Raw genomic sequence first — 23,859 nt, forward strand, 5'->3', positions numbered from 1 at the left:
TTTTTTTTTTTTTTTTGTGGCTTATTATTATTTTTTTCACCTTAAGTAGAGATGAACAGTTGGCCGGGTTTATCTACATTCAGGTGAAGTTCTGCTGCCTCTTCTCAAGTCCCCTTATTTTGCTGCCCTTTTCCTTCTCTCCTTTGCTTTTCCCCATTCTCAGTCCCCGCCCCGTTGGTCTGTAAAGGAAGACTTAAAGTGAACCCTAGCCAGCCTTTATAAGACGAATCTTTAGTAAGACTTAAGGAGGTTCAACCAAAATTTTGGTTCGCCTCTCTTCCCGCTTCTCTTCTGAAACTGTTCTGTTTGGGCTTTGGTCAGCAGTGCCGCGAGAAATTAGATGTGCACAAGTACTTTGTTGTTATAAAAAGCGGGCAACATTTAAATATAAAAAACATGTCTATCACAACAGAACATCAGATCCTTTTCTGGTAAATAATCAACAGCATATTACTCTGGAAGAAGCCACTATACACCTCCTAAAAATAGTTGACAAATGCCGAATTGATTACTAGTAGGCTATTTTAAGGTAAGATTTGCACTCCTGTACATCTCAAGGGTGCAACTTTGTCTTCAAGTACTTGCTCCATCTTTAAAAAAAACACTTTGGACAGTTGTATGATTTTCTTATGGTTATCTTCTTCTGTTTTGCTTTCCTTATTTTTTTTTTTTTGCAACTAAATGGGTTAGATTACATATTAGAATAACATGCAACAAGAAATATGGTGGAAATAAAATCAGAAGTACCCTGAAGTTGAACCCTTTATATTTTTTAGGAAATATTTTACTAGTGAACTAGGGTATACCAACATATGGTTTAACATTCTTCATCTCTTATGACTAGTATATACTAAACAAAGAGGGGCTTAATTTCTAGACTATTCAAGACTACATAAAACTATTTGTTTTATTTCATGTGTGTAATCAATTGATATAGTCACAGACATTTTGTTGATAACAAGTTAAATGCTATAATATAAGGATGGAATGGGAGGTGGGGAGCCATTTGCATGTGTACTATTTATTATTTTAGCTAATTTTGAATGTAGTATGTTTTAAATTGTAATTACCACATATGGTTTTTTTTATTGTTTGCAGTATGTTTTAGGTATTGTAGAGATTTAACAATGGGTCTCTCTACCTCAGCAATTTGGAAAAATACTCAAGTGGAAATTGTTAATCCCTATGAAGTAAAACGAAAGGTGAAGGTAATGTGGTGAAGGTAGTATTTCTGCCTTCTTTGTCTAAAACAATTAAGATTGGTTAAATTTAGCCTTGTTGGTGACTTAATTAAAATAGGTGAAAATTTAATGCTACATTTGAACAGATACACTTAGTACTTAGAAGACTTTTTGCTTTTAATGATATTCTGTTGATAAGAAGGAAATAATTTTACTTCCTAGAATATATGTTTAATTTCATGTTGATGTTGGCTTTAGAAATGCTTGCTTCAAGTATGAACTTTACAACCTATAACTATTAGTTTTTAGGACTAAGGTGCTTTTATTATATAATATGCATATTTTAAATGTGGTAGAATTCTGAAAGAAAATGTAGGTAGGAATAGGTTAAATTTAATGTCAAAGGAAATAATTTCTGTTACTTTCTTTGTGTGGGTTGAATCCTGGTAAGATTAAAGATTATAGACACTACAATATATTTTGGTATCTCTTTCAGTGTTATCTTTTACCTATCTTACTTGTATGGGCAATTGTTAACCATTGACTTGCCATTCAGAAGTTTGTATATTTGCATTTTGAGACTCTTAACATGTTTTTGCACAAGAAAAACTTATTATGAATAGTTACATTTTTAGATCAGGGCATAATAGAAGAAGCAGGCATAATGATGAAAAGCCTAACCACTGTTTGAAAATTTATCCTTTGGTAAAATGTGTCAAGGTTTTAAATAAGAAGGAGTTTGGTTCCAGTGAAAGATGGCAATGGGTTTGAGAAAGGGAAATATGGGCTTCATGGTTTCTGGGAAGAGAGTTCTTGGAAGAGGGGATATAGGTTAAGTGAGAAGCTCTGGTTTTCAGAGTTAAGGTACTATCTCAATTAGGTCTACTGGGAATAGGAACTTAAAAGGTTATTCCTCCCCCCCCCCCCAAACTCAGGAAGCTAGTTTTAGCTTTTGCCTGGATACTTTCAGGATCACTGAAGAGGTATTACTTGAGATGGGGTGAGTATATGTCATTAGTGGGCTGTGTATGAAATACAGACTATTTGAGTAATGTGAACTTTATACAGATTAGTTTCATGAGCATTAGAATTCATGTACTTATTTTTTTTTAATTTTTTGGTGAGGGAGTGCCTGCTTCTTTAAAGAGTAGTTGATTGTAGGGTTTTAAAATTGCATATCATATAATATAAACTGCTGCTTTTATATTATTTCTTTAACAATACTGCTTTTGTTTAAGGAAGTTAGTTTTAAGAGTAATATTATGTCACTGATAATACAATTTGAGATTAAAGTTACAAACTTTAAAAATTTAACTAGGATAGCAACTCTTTTGCAGATTGGGGAAAAAAACTGAAAGTTTAATTTTATGTGACCTGGTAGTAATAGAGCAGAGAACATGTTCTTTGGAGGCAGATAAATCTGTTCCAAACTTACTCCCATACTAGCTGTGGGATCCAGTGTATAGCTCTCTGAACTTCAGTTTCTTTATCTGTAAATGGGAGAAAAATATCTTAAAAAGTTTTAAGTAAAGGGAATGCAGTGTAAGTTTTTATATACATAGCAAGGTGTTTTGCACATGGTAGGTCTCCATTAACAATAGGTCCTTGTCTTTCCCCACTAAACTATGATTTTTTTTTTCACTTATATGAAAAACCTTGGGATTTAGATATCCCCAGGATCCCTCACTAATGGAAAGTTTTTTTTTTTAAAGACCTTCTTCATAAATATGACCACTTCATCTAAATATATTGGAGCTCTTATTCTGCACATTTGTAATCACAAATAGGGTGATTCAGGAATAAAATATGAGGTTATATTTAGGAAAACTTTGAGGAATATGGATAAACAATTTCATTATTATAACTGGGCAATAAAATGTTTCATTGATTCTTTTTTTAAATTTCTATTTGGAATTCTTGTTATAGTAGGAATCATTTAATTCATTGTATTTATTGAATATAGGCAATGCAGTACACAGAGTTATAATGTGAAATGCCATATTAAAATTACATTACAATATATCATTACATCACAAAATCCCACCCTACTCCTACAGGTTTAAATTCAGGTGAGCTAGATAGGATTATGTATAAATTATTATCATAAAAGACACAAAACCATCAATAATTGGGTTAGAATGATGGGAGTGGTTTAGAACGAGTCTGTTAAAGCCTTGTGAAGGAAATGGAATTTGAGGGCATTATGGAGTAGTAATATTTTGACAGAGATTGAAGGAACATATTTCAGGTAAATAGGAAACAATATAAGCAAAAGCATAGAGGAGTTCTTGGAAGAAGGAAATATGTGTAATATTGTTCATATATGTGATATTGTGAGAATAGAAGTTTGTGGTGTAGAAGTGGGGATATGGTGCAAAATGAGGTAAGAAATGTAAATACGACACCCAGATTTATGGAGCTTTTAAAGCCAGTTAAGTGTTCAGTTATGTCTTATAATTGGGAGCTATTGAAGGTTTTTGAGGACATGAGTGACATTATCAAATTTGTGCATTGAAAAATAGCTAATGATAGTGTGGAGGATGGATTGTAGTAGGGGAGATACTAAAGGTGGGGAATACCAGCTATGAGGTTATTGTGTTAGTGGAAATAGTAGTGAAATTTTTGAACTAGAATGGAAGGGGTAGAACCATGAACAAGAGGAAAGACTTGGCAGAGGTAGACTAACTAGAATTTAGTAACTGATTATATGTTGGGGAATAAGAGGGAATAATATATAACAGATTAGAAGTGTGGTGATAGGAATTAATTTAATTTAACATATATTTAATATGTGTATGTCATTATGTTTGTACTAGCCACTAGATTAATAAAATGATAAATAGATCTTTTTAGCATAGTAAGATAAAAAACCAATGTAAACTTCCCTCCTCTTTAATATTGTCTTGTGCAATAACAAATCATTCAATAAAGATTTCTGGTCATGCTTGGCATGCTTAAAATCTTTTCTATTAAAGGAGAATGTACTTATTACTAGCTAGAAAATTTTCATGTTTTTTTTTCTAATCAGCTATGGGTATAGAGTGTTGTTTAGAGTACATGGGTACAGAAGTGACTAGTTCTTCTTTCTGGAATGTGAAAAAGAGAACAGGGACATCTATATTTCTTGTACGATTTTACTAGGTTTACTAAAAGCCATCAAATTCGTCCAAGTCTCTTTCTTTAAGCTAGTCTTGTCTGGAAATATTCAGGTCACTTCCTCTAGGGCAGGGCCTCTGTATTATACTATCTTGTATATTCATCAAGAGAGCTAATCATTACTTCCATCTGTGGTACAGTTGCTTTCTTAGACCATATTATTTCAAAATTACCCTTCTCATAGTCTTTTTCATCTGTAATTTCAAGAAGGAAATCAGTATTTTAAAAATTTTCTTATAATTGTTTCCTTGGTTGGTGATATTACCCTATTTAGCAGCATTCTCGAGAGTTGGTAAGCACATGGCATCTAGAGGTAAGCCTTTCAGTACTTTGTAAGAATTTGTCATATAATGTTTACTCATTTATGTTATTCCTAAGGATTATATACTGTTCTTGCTAATAGTTTTTCTTTTCTTGATACACTTTATTTTCTTTTTATTTGTTTTTAGATGGGAAAAAGAGTTGGACAGGAAGGAGATTTAGAGCCAAATGTCATCTGGCTTTTGTAGATGATAGAGAGATTGTCTGAAATATCCTGAAGGCATTCTTTGTGACTGATTTTACTGATAGATTTTAACCTGTATCCATACATTTGAAGTAGTTGGTGCTGCTATATATGAGATATAGAGAGTGAGTGTATGTATTACTTAATGTCTTGCTTCATTTCATTAAGTGTTTGGTATAGGAAATAAAATCAGATAACAAATGCTTGATATTTAGGGTGTAAGGGATAAAATAAAGTGATAAATGTATGCAAAGGGTGGAGGATGGATGTGCAGTATGAAATAGAACATAGGTAACTAGGTTCTAGGGGTTTACTAAATGTTTAAATATAGTTGTTATAAATTTGGCTTTGAATTTCCTTGGGCAAGTATTGGGCTCGTATTTTTCAACTCTGGATGTATGTTAAATTAACCTGGGAGTTCAAAAAATTACTCATGCCATTGCTCAATTCAAAGATGCTCAAATTAACTGATATGGAGGGGGCCTTGAACATCATTCCCCACAATTCCCCATAATTTTGATGTATAGCCAGAGTAAAGAAACCACAACTGTAGGCCAAAGCCAAAAGAGAATGTAGTTCTCATTATTGAGCAAAAAGAAAAAAAAAATATCAGTTTCTCAGCTAGTGATTAGGAAAATAAATTTGTATGTTTTATTATGTTGTTGTTTTAAGATATGACTGGGGCCAAAAGAGGTTTTTGAGCTGTCTTGTATGCTCATGCTGTTTAGTTAGAAGAATTTGTTTTTCTGTAAGAGTAAAAATAAAATACTAGTGTCCTAATAATTTCGATCTAGTTCAGCCCCCAAGTTAGCAGGTTAAATAAACTGTGTACCTCATTATTAGCTAAGTAAGGGGCTAGTTACCATTTTAAATAATAAATATTCCATTAAATCTCTAAACAAAAATCCCAAAGGCCATGTGTAATTATCATTATTTTAGAACTTATCTGCTTCTTGTATAAAATGGTTAGGGACAAACTTTAAGAGTAAATATAGCAATCCTACTATAATTTTTGTATCCCCAAATACACTGAAATTCATTCCCTCTTAAATAAAACCTGAGAAAGACATGGCATTTATTGAGCATGTAGTATGGAACAGACACTATTAGATACTTCATATAGATTATCTCATTCAGCGTTTTCACTCTTCATAATTGCTCACTAAGACAAATGGACCTTTTACACATATGAGAAAGAGGAAAATCAGTGAAAGGACTATCTGGAAATTGAAACTAGATTGCTTTAAGTCCATGCCTTTTCCTTTTTTGCATTGCAGTTTTCCCATAAGGATAACATTGAAGACAAGGAGAAGACATAGATAAGTTGTTGGAAACCATATCAGATATGCTGATTCAATAAACATGTGTCTACTTGGTTTAAATAAAAGTCATTAATATCCCAGCAATCCTGTATTCTCTTTTGTTTGTTTTTGGGGGACATGGAAAAACTTAATTTAAAGTTATAAAAGTAAAGTACCTAGAAGCTCTAACATATTGTTAAAATAGAAAAGTAAAATGCAGGGATCATTCTATTGGATGTTAAGTTTACCATGAAACTACATTGAGACAATGTGGTATTTGTCAAAGGATACACACAGATCAAGGAACAGAATAGAGAACTTAAAAGTGAACCTACATAAATATGCTCAATTAATTTTTGAGAAAAATGAAATTAATTGGTTAAGATCATTTTATAAAGCTAAAGATTATTTAAGGGGGAAATTTTCTGTCTCAAAATGAGAAAATTAAAAAAATATATATATTTACTGAGGATTCTGGGGAAAATATTACATTAGTATTTTGCTAGTGTCAATTACACAGTTGAAACTAGCTATAAAGATATGAGTAAATAAAAATGGATTACAAATTCTAAAAAAAGTATGATGGATAAGAGAGAGTAATTATGGGTGTATTAAATTACTCAGGATGAGAGTGGATAAAACTTCAGAAAACAAAGGAGAAAAAATTCATGAGTGGAAACGTGGACCAAATATCAAATTTTAAACAACATTTTTTTTTCTTCAATGCAGCATTAGGAGGGAGAGATGGGGTTTGTAAAGAAGAAATTGTACTAAATGAGAATAGCCAAAGTGCAAGAATGAAGGAAAAAGAAAAAGTTATTAGGTCTGATGTAATGAAAGTCCTTTATATTCATGACTGTTGACCTGGGGCAGCTGCAATCATAAATGAATACTGTCTGAAATAATTTCATTTCAAACTTACATGGGTGTATACAGAAAACCACATATTGATTAGTTATATACTGGAATAGAGATGATTTTGATTTTATACTTCATTTTACAAATGGAAATGTTTATCTCTAGAATTTCTGGCACAATAATTAAGTATTTATTATGTTTATCATATATAGGGAATTTGTGTAACAGTAAATGAATACTTATAAGACCTTTTTAAGAGAAGCAAATATGGATGTTAAAAAAAGGATCATTTAGTAATGTAAGATCTGTACACAATGTTAGTTTTATTTATTTCGTATGGTCCTTGTCCATGATTTTGTGTCAGGTCTTTTATTACTGCTCTGCATTATTCTGTTGCATATATTTAATATAGTTGGTTTATCCATTAATCATATGAAGGACATTTGGGTTATTAACAGTTTGGGGCAATAATCAATGAAGTCATTATATGAATTTGTAGATCTTGGTTTGAAATAACTTTGCATTTGTCTTGGGTAAATACATATTACTGGAGTTGCTGTGTAAGAGTTCTGTTTTCTCTGAATTCTTTTTAAAATTACCTTATTCTAATTAGGATCTCAGTCTTGTGGATGTAGATGATGTTGAGATAAATGGTAGTGTATTCATATATGTATATACAAAAGTTATGTCAGATTCACTCCACTGTCTTAATCTTATTCCCCCTCCTTTGACATTATTCCCCTTTGTATAATCCACTCAACTTCTGTTCTTCCCCTTCCAACATTGTTACGTGTTTGTATCCACATATCAGAATATTCTACCTTTTTTTGGTGGGGGGAATTGACTTATTTCAATTGCATGATAGTCTCCAATCCATCCATTTATCCATGAATGTCATTAAGTCATTCTCTTTATGCCTGAGTAATATTCCATTGGGTATATAAACCACATTTTCTTTATCAGTTCAACTGTTGAAGGGAACCTAGGTTGGTGGCAAAGCTTAGTTATTGTGAATTATGCCGCTGTAAACATTCATGTGGCTGTGTCACTGTAGTATGCTGATTTTAAAATCCTTTGGATATGTATAAGGGAGTAGAATAACTAAGCCAACTTATGATTCTATCCCTAGTTTTTGAGGAATCTCTATAATGCTTTCCATAGTGGTTGTACTAATTTGCAGTCCTACTAATAATGTATGTTTTTAGCCTTTTCGCCACATCCTTGCTAATATTTACTGTTACTTGTATTCTTGATATTTCCCATTCTGACTAGAGAGAGATGGAATCTCACTGTAGTTTTAATTTGCATTACTTTAATTGCTAGATATGTTTAACACTTTTTACATATTTGTTGATTGTTCATAATGCTTCTTTTGAGAATGTTTGTTTAGTTCATTTGCCCATTTATTGATTAGGGTATTGGTTTTTTTTTTTTTTTTGGTGTTAAGCTTTTTGAGTTCTTTGTACATCCAGAAAATTAATGCCTTATCTGAGGTGCAGGTGGCAAAGATTTTCTCCCGTTCTGAAGGTTCTCTCTTCATACTCAATGGTTTCTTTTGCTGTGAAGAAGCTTTTTTAGTTTGATACCATCCCATATTTTTAATTTTACTTTTTACAATTTAGGAGTCTTGTTGAGGAAGTTAGTTCCTAAGATGACATGTTGGAGTGTTTGGCATCTATTTTCTTCTAGTTGGTGCAGGGTTTCAGGTTTAGTACCACTTCTGTGATTCAGTTTGAGTTGAATTTTGTGCAGGGTAAGAGAGAGGTGTTAAATTTCATTCTACTACATATGAATTTCCAGTTTCTAGCACCATTTGTTGAAGAGGCTATCTTTTTTCCCAATGTATATTTTTGGCGTCTTTGTCTGGTATGAGATAGCTGTATTTATGTGTGTTTGTCTCTGGTCTTCTAGTTTGGTCCAGTGGTCTTCATGCCTGTTTTGGTACCAATATCATACTGTTTTGTTGTTATAGTTCTGCAGTCTCATTTAAGATGAGGTGTTGTGATGCCTTCTGCTTCACATTTCTCACTAAGGATTTTTTTCCTCTATTTTGGGCCTCTTAATTTTTACAAGTGGATATCATAACTGATTTTTCTATTTCTATGAACATTGTCATTGAAATTTTGATGGGGAATTGCATTGAATCTGTATATTGCTCTTCTTGATATGGCCATTTTGACAATATTAATTCTGGCTATCCAAGAACATGGAGATCTTTCCTTCTTCTAAGATTTGCCTGTTTCTTTCTTTAGGGTTCTGTAATTTGTGTTATAAAGGGTTTCAACTGTTTCTTTAGAATGATTCTTAAGTTTTTTTTAAGACAATTGTGAATGGGATAATTTTCCTAATTTCTCTTTCAGCAGATTCTTCATTGGTGTATAAGAACACAATTTTTTATTTTAAATATTTTCAATTGTAGATGGATACAATACCTTTATTTATTTTTATAATGGTGCTGAGGATTGAACCCAGAGCCTCACATGCGCTGGGCAAGTGCTCTACCACTAAGCTATAACCCCAGCCTAAAGAACATAGTTGATTTATGAATGTTAATTTTATATCCTGCCACTTTGTTGAAATTATTTATGAGTTCTACAAGTTTTTTGGTAGAGTTTGTTGAATCTACTAAATATACAATCTTCATCAGCACACAGAGATACTTTGAGCTCTTCTTTTCCTATTCAAATCCCTTTAATTTATTTCTTCTAATTACTCTGGCTAGAGTTTCAAGGATGATTTTGAATAAAAGTGGTGAAAGAGGACATCTTTTTCTTTTTCCAGATTTGAGAGGGAATGGTATCAGTTTTTCTCCACTTAGAATGATTTAGGCCTTGGGTTTAACCTATATTGCCTTTACAATTTTGAGGTGTGTTCCCATTTTTCCTTCTTTCTCTATTATTTAAATATGATTGGATACTGTATTTTGTCAGATGTTTTTCCTGCATCTTTTGAGATAATCATGTGATTCTTGTCTTTAAATCTATTTACATGGTGAAATACATTTATTGATTTCCATATATTGAGCCAACCTTGCATCCTTGAGTCGAAACCAACTTGATCATGTTGCACTATATTTTTAATGTCTTTTTGTATGCAATTTGCCAGTATTATATTACATCTATGTTCATCAGGGATATTTGTCTGAAACTTTTTATCCTGGATGTGTCTTTGTCTGATTTTGGTGTTGGGGTGATACTAGCTTCATAGAATGAGTTTGGAAGCATTTTCTCCTTTTCTATTTCATGGAATAATGTCAGGAATATTGGTATAAGTTGTTCTTTGAAGGTCTGGTAGAATTGTGCTGAGAATTCATCTGGTCCTGGGATTTTCTTTGTTGGTAGGCTTTTCATAGCATCTTCAATTCCATTGCTTGAAACTGATTTGTTTAAATTGTCTATGTCCTCCTGATTTCATTTGCATAAGTCATATGTCTCTAGAAGTTTGTCTATGTGTTTAAGGTTTTCTAATTTATTGGGTATAAATTTTCAAAATAGTTTCTGATTATCCTCAGTATTTCAACAGTGTCTCTGGTGTTATTTCTTTTTTCATCCTGAATTTTAATAACTTGAGATTTTCTCTCATTCTTTTGGTTGGCTTGGCTAAGTTTTTATCAATTTTATTTATTTTTTTTCAAAGAACCAATTTTTTCCCATTGATTTTTTAAAATTTTTGTTTTAATTTCACTCATTTCTGCTCTGATTTTAATTATTTCCTATGTTCAACTGAATTGGGTGTGGATTATTTCCTTTTCTAGGGCTTTTAGATGCATTATTAGAGAATTTATTTGATATCTTTCATCCTTTCAATGAATGAGCTCAATGCTGTGAACTTTCCTTTTAGAACTGCCTTCTTAGTGTCCCCAAAATTTTGATGTTATGTTGCTATTTTCATTTACCTGTTTTTTAAAAATTTTATTCCCGATATCCATTCACCATTCAGTAGTGTGTTATTCACTCTCCAGATGTTTGAGCAGCTTCTATTTTTTAATGTTGTCATTGCTTTCTAATTTTATTCCATTCTGATGTGATAGAATGCAAGGTATTATCTCTGTTTTTTTTTTTTTTTTTTTTTTTGTATTTGTTAAGAGTTGCTTTGTGGCCTGAGGTATATTCTATTTTAAAAAATGATCCATGTGCTGCTGAGAAAGAGGTTGTATTCAAACTTTTTTGTTGTTGTTGTTATTGGGGATTGAACTCAGGGTACTCAACCTCTAAGTCACATCCCCAGCCCTATTTTGTATTTTGTTTAGAGACGGGTCTTACTGAGTTGCTTAGTGCCTTGGTTTGCTGAGGCTGGTTTTGAAAGCAATCATCCTCCTCAGCCTCCCAAGACGCTGAGATTACAGGTGTGTGCCACCATGCCCAGCTGTATTCAAACTTTGATGGATGAAATATTTGATATATGTCTGTTAAGTCTAAATTAATAATTGCGTTTTTTACTTCAGTTTATTTAATTTTTGCTTGGAAGTTCTATCCAGTTGTATGTTAAAATTGCCCAGTATTATTTTGTTATGGTTCATTTGATTCTTGAAATTGAAAAGATTTTGTTTGATGTATGTTATTTCATTATTTGAGGCATAAGTATTTACTCTTATTATTTTTTGTTGTTGGATAATTAACTTCAGTAGTATGAAATGACATTCTTTGTCTCTTCTGAATAACTGGCTTGAAGTTTACTTTATCAGATATCAGGATAGAAACTTCTGCTTGTTTACAAATCCATGTGAATGATATTTTTTCCCATCCTTTCACCTTCAGTCTGTGATTTTCTTTGCCTATTAAGTAAGTCTCTGGGAGAGAGCATAATGTTGTGTTTTGTCTTCCAGCCTGTGTCTTTTATATTAGTTTCTCCTTTTTTTTTTACTATACTTCTAGTGTAGTTTTCCCCCTGCTGGTTTTCCATTTTGTTTTTTATTCTGCTTGATGAACTATTTTATTGAGTCCATTGAGTGTGTTTAGTAGTGCAGGCTTTCTTGTGAATTCATTTAACTTTTATCATGTAAGGTTTTTATTTCCTCTTTAATTCTGAAGCTTATTTTTGCTGAGTATAGTATTCTTGGTTGGCATCCATTTTCTTTCAGAGATTAGTATATATTATTCTAAGACCTCCTAGTTTTGAGGGTCTGAGTTGAGAAATCAGCTGAGATCCAGATTGGATTCCCTCTAAATGTGACCTGTTGTTTTTCTCTGGCTGCCTTTCAAATTCTGTCCATATTCTACATCTTCAGCCATTTTCGTAATAATGTGCCTTGGTGTGGGTCTGTTGTTATTTTATATTTTTGGGGTCCTGTGTGCCTCCTATATTTGGTTTTTCATTTCATTCACAAGGATTGGGAAATTTTCATATATTATTTCATTGCAATATTTTTCATTACTTTGGATTGTATCTTTGAGCTTTCATCTATCCTAATAAATCTTAAGCTTGTCTTTTCATGTTATCCAATATTTCTTGGAAGTTCTATTTATTGTCTCTTAACATCTTTTCTCTGTTGTCATCTTTATTTTCAAGAATATATATTTTGTTTCCATTGCCTGAAACTGTCTTCCAAGTGGTCTAGTCTGCTAGTTATGATTTTGTAATGAATTTCCCTAATAGCAAATGATGCTAAGCTTTTTTTCCATACACTTATTTGGCATACACAAATTTTATCTGGTGAGTTGTCTTTTCATATTTTTTTTGTAATTTTTAAAATTGGGCTTTGATTTCTTATTGAGTTTTGAGAGTTCTGAAATAAGTCTATCAAGTATTAATTTACATTTTTCTCCCATTCTGTGGCTTACATTTCATTCTCTTAACAAGAAGTAGAGGTTTTTAATTTCAGCAATGTCCAGTTTATCAGTTTTATTTTTATGTGAATCTTGCCTCTGGTATTATAGCTAAGAAATCTTTCCCTAAATACATGTTCACTAAAATTTTCATTCATCTTTACTCCCAGAATTATTTTTAGTTTCATGCCTTAGTTTTTAGGACTCTAGTCTATTTCCAGGTAACCTTTGTATATGGTCGACAGTATAGGTTGAGGTCCATTTATTTTTGCCTAGTGTCCATGTGTCCACTTGTTTTCAAACCATTTATTGAAAAAAAGTCTGTTCTCCATTGAATTGCCTTTGTAGTGTTATAAAATTTATTTTATCTTTTTGTCATGTATATATGTTTCTCCTGAAAAAATTAATGAATTATATGTAACTTTAAAATTTACACTTACTGAACATAGGTATATGGTATTAATACTATTTTTGGAATTATTTCTGATAGAGATTAGTGCTCTGCTTTTTTGAAAGAAAATAATTTCTGTTGTACATTTTCTCTGTAGTCATTATTTCTTAACACATTAAGGTGATTTTTCTTATTTACCTTTAAATATGAGGAAAAATAAAGGTGCCAGAATTTCTTATCTTTTTTTCCCCTTTTTTTGGTACTGGGGATTGAACATAAGGGTGCTTAACCACTGAGCCACATCCTAGCTCTTTTTTATATTTTTATTTTTATTTATTTTGAGACACAGTGTTACTCATTTGCTTAGGATTTCACTACGTTGCTTAGGGCTTCAGTAAGTTGTTGAGGTGGGCCTTGAGATCCTGCCTTAGCCTCCTAAGCCAAGCCACTGGCATAACTCATATGCCACCACACTGGGCTAAAGTATCTCTTAATGTGGATTTTTTCACTTTGAAATTATGCTATTCTGTTTATCCCCTTACCCATATCTCTATAGTATCCCTAATAATTTATTTCTCTCTAGTAGAGGGTGACCTGTTAGTTGCTTAGGGCTAGACATGAAAATTACCAAACAGAACAAACTTTAGCAGACACTCTAGAAACCATTATTTGCCAAGAAAGTGGAATCCTAGAGTGTTATAATTTTGTTAATCATTATAAACATTGACTTATTTTTGCTATTTAAAAAAATATTTCACTTTTTTAAATTGACAAAGTTTGGATATTCCTATGGGTGTGTGTGTGTGTGTGTGTGTGTGTGTGTGTGTTTGTGTATTTGGATTATTTCATTCTATTAGGGACCATTTTGAACAAAGGAGAAAAAGGGGTGGGCAACTCTGAAAAGAACAAGTACAACATTTTACTTCACTGAAACAATTCAAACAGGAAAGTAATTTGAAAAATCAAGCATTATTCTTGTTTTTGAGTACCTTGTACTATAAAGTAAACTGTCCTAATTTCCTTATTAAACTTTATTGTTTTTCCCTCCAAAGGTAATAGTAAAGGAAGCATTACTTGGATTATGTTAAAGTAAAGAAGTTAGCTAATGCCATGATTCAAAGCTTATTAATAAGGTATTGAGATTTAAAAATGGAATCTATCAAACATATTAAAAAAGAAATGTGACCGCTTCCTACATTTTAAAATATTTCTTTAAGAAATTCTATCATAAAATTGACCTGAAAATTAATTTATGAAATGTAATAAATAGAACACCAAATGAATTTTTTTTCATTCCTAGAACTTCCCCTTTCCCTTATATCCCCCTCTCCCTGTTTCCTTTTCTCTACTAATCTTTTCTATTTATTCATAGTTTTTTAATTACTGCGTCATGGATATCCATAAGGATCAGATTTACTGTGGCATATTCAGATGTATACTTAGGAAAATTATTCAGATTCATTCTACCATTCTTTCCTTTTCCTGTCCCTCCTCCCTGCTTCTCAGTCCTCTTCCTTTACTCCACTGATCTCTTTTCTGTTTTCATGGGGAACAAACCCAGCCACCTTTTTCTTTTTCTTTAGTTTGGTTTAGCAAACCCTAGGAAATTATTTTGTTATAAGTTACTCAAAATTTATAAACATGTTTCCCTTAAATTGCATTTTGTTTAAAATAATGACTTTATATCATGCAAATAAGGTTCAAGTATGAAAAGTACAATATTGAAAGTCCAAAATTCTTGGTTTATAATAAAACTATAAATTGTAAAAAACAAGAAAGGAGTAAAATTATCAGTGTTATTGATTGTAGAGATCCAATAAGTTGCAGCAAAATATATCTGGGTGCAACATATAAATGAAAAGAAAATATTTATATTTTTACCATTTTACATTATTATCTGTAGTCTTTTTTTTCCAAATAGAAATCCACATCCTCTATAATGATGCACTTGAGTCAGCCATTCTGTGCAGTCACCACTTGTGTATGTTTAAAATCACCTTCATGCATTCTCTTCTTTCCAGGGATCCCATAATAAGTAAAAGATTGTATTCTTTTTGCTTTTAACAGAGAAAGACATTAGTTCTGTGAGAAGCATTTAACTGTCTCCTTTAATTAAGCATGAATAATGGTACTAAGTGCTTCTTGCCTTTCTATGTCAAAGTGGAAGTATGAGAATATTGGGCTAATTAAGTTGATTGTTATTCTTTGACTTAAAGAAAGAAGTATAAACACTTTGTTAGCTATCTCAGATCCTTTAGACACTCAGGACAACATAGAGTATAAAAGGAGATGTTCTGGAGCTAAAATACCAGAGTTCAAATTCTGGACTCTTATTTACTGTGTGATCTTGGACAAGTTACTTGACTTCTCTTACTTATTTTACTTGTTCTAACTATACAATGGGGATAACGGTAGAATATAATACATATAAAACACACGGAAGAGTACCTTTTGCATTGTAAGCACTCATAAAATATTATTACTTTCAAATGTGTCACATCTTAAGCCAAGTTATTGAAGGTTATTAACAGGTTTTCATATTTTTAAAAAAGAGAATACCATGTATGTACACAGGTTGGTGTTTATGTGTATTTCATTTATATCTTATATAATATGTGCATTCTTTGGAAGCAAAGTTATTAAAGGCATAAGTTGTAGCCCACATGAAACTGACCAGAAGGCTAGTGCATTGGCATTGGGAGTACTTTGGAGCTATTCAAAACCATTAAAGCCATTAGCTCTGGTTTCAACTAAGCAGAGTAAACAAATTCCTGCTTGAATAGAAATCCAGGAAGCTGCTTTTCTGTCATTGAATCAAAGTTTTTAAAAAGTCAAATGTTCCACAAATTCCTTCTGGTGTGTACTATAGAGATATGCTTAGTTCAACTCAGTAGTAGTATAATAGTAGTACAATCACTAGTCCTTTCTAAAGCATAATGATATTTGGATTGGTTTTAATTGATTCTAAATATTATTTTGCATGCATTTGTTTACCAAATGAATGTCTAGTATGTGTAATGTAGGATAGATTCTTAATAGAGTTGATTTGATTATTGTTCCAGGTTTCTGCCTTGTAACTGAGAACCAATTAACTATCTACTCATTCTTCTGTAATCGCAAGGAAATGTTGTAAATGGAAAGATAATATGTAACAAATTTAGATTTATATAAGGCTTTTAAAAAATACTTTTCTGAAGTATTAATGTTTTATTTAATTCATGTGGAATTACTCATAGGTTTGCTGATTGATCTTTTCCACCATTTAGATTCTTTAAAAATATTAGTACCTGATTTCCTCTTACTTAACTGTCAAGAAAGTATAGCCTAAGGAAAAAAAAGGTGTTCTTGCACATGCCTACAATCCCACCTACCAGGTACTCCTGGAGATTTAGGTAAGAGGTTCACAAGTTCAAGGACAGCCTGGGCATCTTAGTGAGATCCTGAAACCTTGTCTTAAAATAAAAAGGGCTGGGGATGTAGCTCAGTGGCAGAATATGCTTGGGTTCAATGCCAGTACCAAAAAAAGAAAGAAAAAAAAAAAAACAAGAGAAAGTAAATAAGCCTCAGTATATATGTCAATTCAATTTATACTTCGTTCTTGCCTTACATAGTTCCCCTTACTCCTAGCACTAGATTATGGAAGTTAGAGAGGGTTTTTTATGTTTGGGCATATACCCCTCTTGATATTTTTCGGTGTTTCCTATAGTCGTTTTTCCCACATGGGGAAGGAAAGTTACTTTTGCTAATGCATTGGTCTTTTAAAAATATTAATATTTAAATAAGTTGCTTTCAATTTTTTGATCTCTTAGGTATCTTGGACTCTCAACATTGATATTGAAATGATGAGGTTTCTATGTGGCTGGTTTTCACCCTAGAACTAATGGTGGTTCCTAATTCATTGATGTTTGATTTTGTATATTCCATATCTAGTTGCTAGTGTATATTGAAATTTTGGCATTAAATATATATGGCTGTAATAGCAATAACAGAAGTTTTAAACAATTCTGATTGTTATTATTTTCAAAATGAAGTTGTTCAGAACCTGGATTACAATATGAACAATAGTTTATGTGACTTTTCTTTTTGAGATGGGGTCTCACTGCATTACCTGTATGATGTTGAACTACAGTTCCAAGTGATCCTCCCATCTCCAGCCTAGAGAGTAGCTGGAATTACAGGTACACAACATATTTTGACCCTTTTATTGTTGTACTGGGGATCAATTCCAGTGTCTTGTATCTAGTAGTCAAGTGCTCTATTGTGAGCCACATCCTGATCCCTATATAAACAAACCTTGGGAAACATGGGCTTGGTTAGACAACATAAAACTAGCTGAATTTAGCCCTTTTATCTAAACTGTTAGGCTCTAAGTTTCAGAAAGCTTATTAAGAAGCCATATAGCATGGTCATTTTTTTTTCTAGAAATAACAGCATCTCTGAAGATAGACAGTAATGTTTGTATTAGGGTAATATTTTCAGAGCTTATCCAGATTGAATAAATTTTACAACTTGGGTGTCATTGTCTTTTGAATTTGAGAAAAACAAGTCATCATCATCATTTCAGTTTTTACATTCTAACTGGTGTGCTTGATTTACTTTGTATTAAATATTGTTAACAGTACTATGGTTCAAACAAAATATTTAAAATGATTTGGCTGAATTATGCCAATTCCAAAATGTGAGTTAAATATCCTTATCTATTAGTCTTTTATTAAGATTAACAGCTTCTAAATCTGTCAGCAAGATAAATTCACAACTTTATGCCAACCAAGTCTGGTTGTCTTATTAGCTTTAAAAATGCATTGAAAAACAAGAATTTGCAGCTGGGTTTGTGGCTCAACGGTAGAGCACTACATAAAAATAAATCCTCAATCAAATCAATCAATCCTCAGCACTACATAAAAATAAATACATAGATAGATAGATAGCAGATAAATACAGGTATTGGGTCCAACTACAATTGAATAATAAATATTAAAAAAAGAAAAAGAAAAGAAACAAGAATTCACTTTTCTGGCCACTTTTTAAGAAAAAATTACAAAGGTATAAGGAACACTGGAGTAAAAGTAAGTTGAAAATACTGGTTGAATTTTATGAAATACTGAATATATTCTGGATATAGCAATATCCTTTGTGTACTGTGATGAGTATAATCACACAGAGTAAATAATTTTAATTATTTTCTTTCTAGGTCAACTTGATAATTTTTGTGCATATTTTAATTTTATTTTTTTATTTGTTTTAATTAGTTACACATGACAGTACAGTGACCTTGACATATCATACATTTGAATCAGATGGGATATAATTTCTCATTTTTCTGAGTGTTCAGGTTGCAGAATCATATTGGTAATGGAGTCTCATATTTTTTAGTTTATGCTCATTAAAATTGTATAGTTAGGCCAAGGAATGTTAAATGTTTTCCAGAAAGGGCCAAATGATAAATATTTTAGATTTTGTGAGCCAAGAACTCAGACCTCTGTTATATATTCTTCATCATTTTAAAAAGAAATCTTGAAAGATGTTAAGGAATAAAAATAGTTCTTAGGTAACAAGCCATACAACAATTGGCAAAATTTAGCACATGCTCTGAAGTATAGACAAACAGCTTTAGGATATAATTTGAGAAGTTTATAATAATCTTGCTAACCCTTTGAAATTATTTCATGCACATTGTAAAATATGAAGAAATACTAAGATACATTCTTTTGAAAAAAATCTTATGACTCATCCAAGCTCTGCATTTTAAAAATAATTTTGAATGAGCTGGATTCCTGTTGGCTTTTAGAATTTAAAATTAAGAGTCAGAAATGATAAGCAAAATGACTTACTGAAAATAACTTTATGAAATTAGCTTTCAAAGTTGCTTTTAGACATTTCAAGTAAGAAAATCTAAGGAAAAGTATGCAGTTATTGAAGTTATTTTATAAATTTAATTCATTTAGATTCCAAATTTAGTTATTATTTTACATAAATATTTTTCCAGGATGTCTTATTTTCTAGACAGTATGCTAGATCTTGGGATAGCAAAGTATATAAGGTGTGATACTTTTTTTAGGGAGCTTATAGTCTGATAGATGAATAAGAAACTTAATAAGACAGTGTTTATTCATTGATGTCTGTATAGGGTAAGATGGAGGAAAAAGGAAAGATTTGTAATTGAGTCTTGATTTTCAAAAACATATACATGACTCAAAATGATGAATATGTCAAAGATCATTTATATTTAACTTTGACTCTGTTTTTATGCCTGGATATGAATATTGACTTTTTTTCAGCTAACTCATTGTGTAGCAAAACTCATAATTGCTTTTAAATACATAAAGGATAAGCCTGGAGGCTATATATGCTTTCCCCATCCTTAGATTCTCTTTAAGAGACAACTCTATCAGATTGACTTGAAACAGAGTTGCTATTTCTTTCTTTTTTAAAATTATAGTTGGACACAATACCTTTATTTTATTTATTTATTTTTTTAATGTGGTGCTGAGGATCAAACTCAGCACCTTGCACGTCCTAGTTGAGTGCTTTACTGCTGAGCCACAACCCCAGCTCCCAGAATTGCTCTTTCTAAACTTTTCCTTGAAGCAGTGACAATAGTTAGGTGGGGGTGTTTCAAAAGACTAACCTATTGGGGAAAATCATTAAGAACTTAAAAACAAAATCATTACGAAAACTAGAAAGGATCAAAGTGAATCATTTTGCATGAAATTATAAATACCATCAAATTTCCCATAACAGTATATAAACTATGGAATTCAGTCTAAAAGATTGAAAAGGTAAATAGTCTCCTGGCGACCATACCTATTAATAAAAGTTTGAAAAAATTTGGTAGTTTAAAATTTAGTTCACAAATTGAAACCTTTATGTGAATGCAAAACAAAGCAAAACACCCCCTTCCTTATTTTTGGAAATGCCTTGCTAAAAGACTTAAAGAGAAATTGAGAGTGTTGTTAGCATAAAAATACACAGAGATGCTTATTTTTAAATCTCTCCAGTTTTTTATTTCTTTTTTTTCTTTAGTACTGGGGATTGAATCCAGGAACACTTAACCACTGAGCCACATGCCTAGCCCTTTTTTATATTTTATTTAGACACAGGGTTTTGCTGAGTTGCTTACAGCCTCAGTAATTTGCTGAGGCTAGCTTTGAACTTGTGATCCTCCTGCCTCAGCCTCCTGATCTGCTGGGATTACATTCATGCAACACCATGCCTGGCTTCAATTTGTTACTCTTAAAGCAAGGGATATATGCAAGACTATGTATGTACCTTCTTGGGTTCCTTTGACAGATTCTTTACAAGTTAACCAAAAATAATTCTATCATTATTTTAAAAGTAATCTTCTCACAAAAGTATGACATATTAAAACTAAAACAGTGAGGTCAGAAGCTTATGATTATGTAAGTTTTTATTTATAGTGTATTACTTTGTATACAAATAACATTTTTTGGTTTTGTGCCTTTTTAAAGTTTATTTTTAAATGACCCATAATGATTATACATACTTAAGGGGTATAGTATGATGTTTTGATATATTTTGTGTGATGATCATATTAGGGTAATTAATATATCCATAACCTTAAAAATTTATCAATTCTTTGTAAAAGAAATGTTCAAAATATTTCTGAACAAAATATTATTAACTGGTTGTCTGCTAACAATAGAACTTATTGCTCCTATCTAACTGTAACTTTGTCCTATTGACTAATGTCTCCCTACCCTTTCATCCCCTGTGTACTTCCTAGCCTCTGGTAACACTATTTACTCTCTCCCTCTTTAAAATCATTGTTTTAAATTTCACTGGAGAGATCATCCTTCATTTGAAAATCTGAAATTCAAAATGGTTCAAAATCACAAACTTTTCCAGTGCTAACATGATGCCACAAACGGAGGATTCCATACTAGACTTCACATGAGACACACTAAAAATCTTTTTTTAAAAAATTTTTAAATACATGACAATAGTGGAATGTATTACACTCATTATTACCCATATACAGAACATTTTTTTCATAACTCTGTATATAAAGTATGTTCACGCCAAATTATGCCATTATGCATTTACTCTTTTTTTGCATTACAATTCTTAATACACATATATACCACAATTTTTCATATCTCTGTATATAAGGTATATTGACACCAAATTCAAATCTTCATACATGTATTTTGTATACTGATGACCATCACATACCCCCATCCTTGCTTTTCCCCTTCCCCCTCCCTTTTCCTCCCACCCCTCTTCCCTATCTAGAAATAATCTTCCTCCCATGCTCTCCCTCCCTACCCATTTTGAGTCACCCCCCTTATATCAGAGAAAACATTCGGTAAAAAAATTATGTTCAGGGAGGTGTGGATGTAGCTCAGTTGTAGAGTGTTTGCTTAGCATACTCAAAGTTCTATGTTTAGTGCTTAGTGCTGCATGAAAAAAAAAGGGTATGTCTATAAAACATACATAAAACAAATTTTGAGGTTTAGGTTCCATCTCCAAGATAGCTAAAATGTATTTGCAAATTTTAAAAGAGAAAAATAAATTAAAAATAATTCCAAAATCTCAAAAAATCAAAAATCCAAAACTCTTCTGGTCCCAGACATTTCAGATAAGCTTTAGGACTTAGCTTACATTTGTCTTTAGATTTGTGCCTGGCTTATTTCATTTAAGATAATGACTCCTAGGCTTATACATGTTGCCTCAATCAACAGGATTTTATTCTTTTTTTATGGCCAAATGGTATTTCATTGCGTAAATATACATATTTTCTTTAACTTTTGGTGGACATTTAGATTAATTTTATATCTTGACTGTTTTGAATACTGTTACAGTAAGCATACAGATTCAGGTATCTTTTCAACCTACTGATTTAATTTCCTTTGGATATATAGTTATGCGCTACCTAATTATGTTTTGATCAGTGAAAGGGCTGTGTATATAATAGTGGTCCTGTAAGATTGTGTTTCCTGGTGATATTTTTTACCCACCATGGTTTTTTTAAGAATACTTTATGATGTTCACACAATGAAGAAATCACCTAACAGTACATTTCTCAGAACTAGTTCCAATGATTAATTAACACATGACTCTATATACCTATGAGTGGGATTGCTGGATCATATGGTAGTTCTATTTTTTTTTTTAATTTTTTGAGAAACCTCTATATTGTTTTCCATAGCGATGGTACTTTCCTTTGGTGATACTATTAACTAAAATACTTATACTTTTTTTCCTATATTCTGTTTGTTGGCAGAAAAACATTCACAGATCATACATTTACTGAGCATGTGTCAAACACTGCCAGCTGCTTTAGAAACATATTAATTTCAACAACAACTCTATGTTGCTTATTTCAAAGATGAAGAGATTGACACTAAGAAAGTTTAAGAAACTTTCCCAACGTAGTAAAAGTAGACCTATAGAATGTGAATCTACTTCATTTGGATCCTAAAGCACTGATTTTTTTTCATGATACCACTGTAGTATGTCTGCTTCAAGAATAAAGCACATTATTTGCCCTTAAGGAGGTTAAATCTAGATACCCATGACTAGAGATTTAACTTTCTATTTATGTGACTAGCTTATTTCACTTAATACAATCTCTTCAAGGTTCACCCATGTTGTTGTTTGTTAGATTTTTCCTTTTAAATACAGAATAATATTCCATTGTATGAATGTACCACATTTTGTTTATTCATCTTTTGATAGTCGGTAAATGCTTAGGCACATTCTAGCTTTTTGGCCATTGCAAATAATACTGCGATGAACATGGCTGTACAAGTACCTCTTTGACATCCTGCTTTCATTTCTTTTGGATATTTGCCCAAAGTGCAATTGCTATATAATATGTTAATTATTTGCTTATTTTGAGGGATACCTATACTGTTTCTCATGGTAGCCATACTATTCTACATTATCACCAATACTATACAGAGGTTCCATTTTGTTAGAATGTATTTGAAAAAGTAAACTCCATGATATGTGTGGGGTTAATTTTTTGTATTCTATATTTTGCCTCTTATAACAACAAATCTGTGCATTTGATAATTTATGTTCAGAGAGATAAGATACTGAAATATCCCTGATTATTAAAAGAGTGTGAAATAATGTTCTTTACAATGTACTTATTAAGTTAGTAATTGATTTCTCAGAAAGCAAAATTAAAGGGCAAATGTGTGACTTCTCAATCTCACTAATTAAAACAAAAATTAATTAGGTAGCCCTGTTGGTCAAATATTTTAACACAAATTTAACTCTACTATTTTTCCTAGGTTACTTAGTACCATGTAATTGACAGTTTCATATCTACAAAATGAGAAAAAGCACATAAACTTAATAAATATGTATTTTTAAAAGTATTAACATATAATTTTTTTTTTCCAAAACTCTGTTTTGGGGGATAATTTTAAATCACCAGTATTTTGTCCAATAATATTGATTGTATTAATTATCTGTTGTTACCTTACAGTTCACCACAAATTTAGAAGATTAAAACAAAACACATTTATTATCAACAATTTCTGTGGGTCAGGAATCTGGGTGTGACTCAGCCAGGGCCTCTGTTTAGTCACACAAACATGTAATTAAGGTTTTGGCTTTCCTACATTCTTATATAGAGGCATGCGTGGGGAAGGATCTACTTCTAAACTCCTTCAGATTCTTGGCACAATTCCTTTCCTTGTGATTGTGGGACTCTGAAGGCTCTGGGTTC

At 31.7% G+C, this 23,859-nt stretch overlaps 1 protein-coding gene across 2 annotated transcripts in view; it reads left to right on the forward strand.

Annotated features, from left to right (window-relative positions):
* The first annotated feature begins 14 nt into the window (after window positions 1-14).
* Rps6ka6 (ribosomal protein S6 kinase A6) overlaps window positions 15-23,859 on the forward strand; it is a 101,765-nt gene continuing 77,920 nt past the window's right edge. Inside the window, exons 1-2 of one of the 2 annotated variants that reach the window (XM_048797296.1) lie at window positions 15-529; window positions 1,099-1,208. In XM_048797296.1, coding sequence (XP_048653253.1) covers window positions 1,128-1,208 — 81 coding nt within the window. In that variant the 5' untranslated portion in view covers window positions 15-529; window positions 1,099-1,127. Of the gene's footprint in view, window positions 1,209-23,859 lie in introns of both variants that reach the window. The other variant, XM_015502134.2, reaches the window with a different exon arrangement.

This window comes from Marmota marmota, unplaced genomic scaffold (assembly GCF_001458135.2).
Source record: "Marmota marmota marmota unplaced genomic scaffold, marMar, whole genome shotgun sequence".
NCBI classification, from domain to species: Eukaryota; Metazoa; Chordata; class Mammalia; order Rodentia; family Sciuridae; genus Marmota; species Marmota marmota.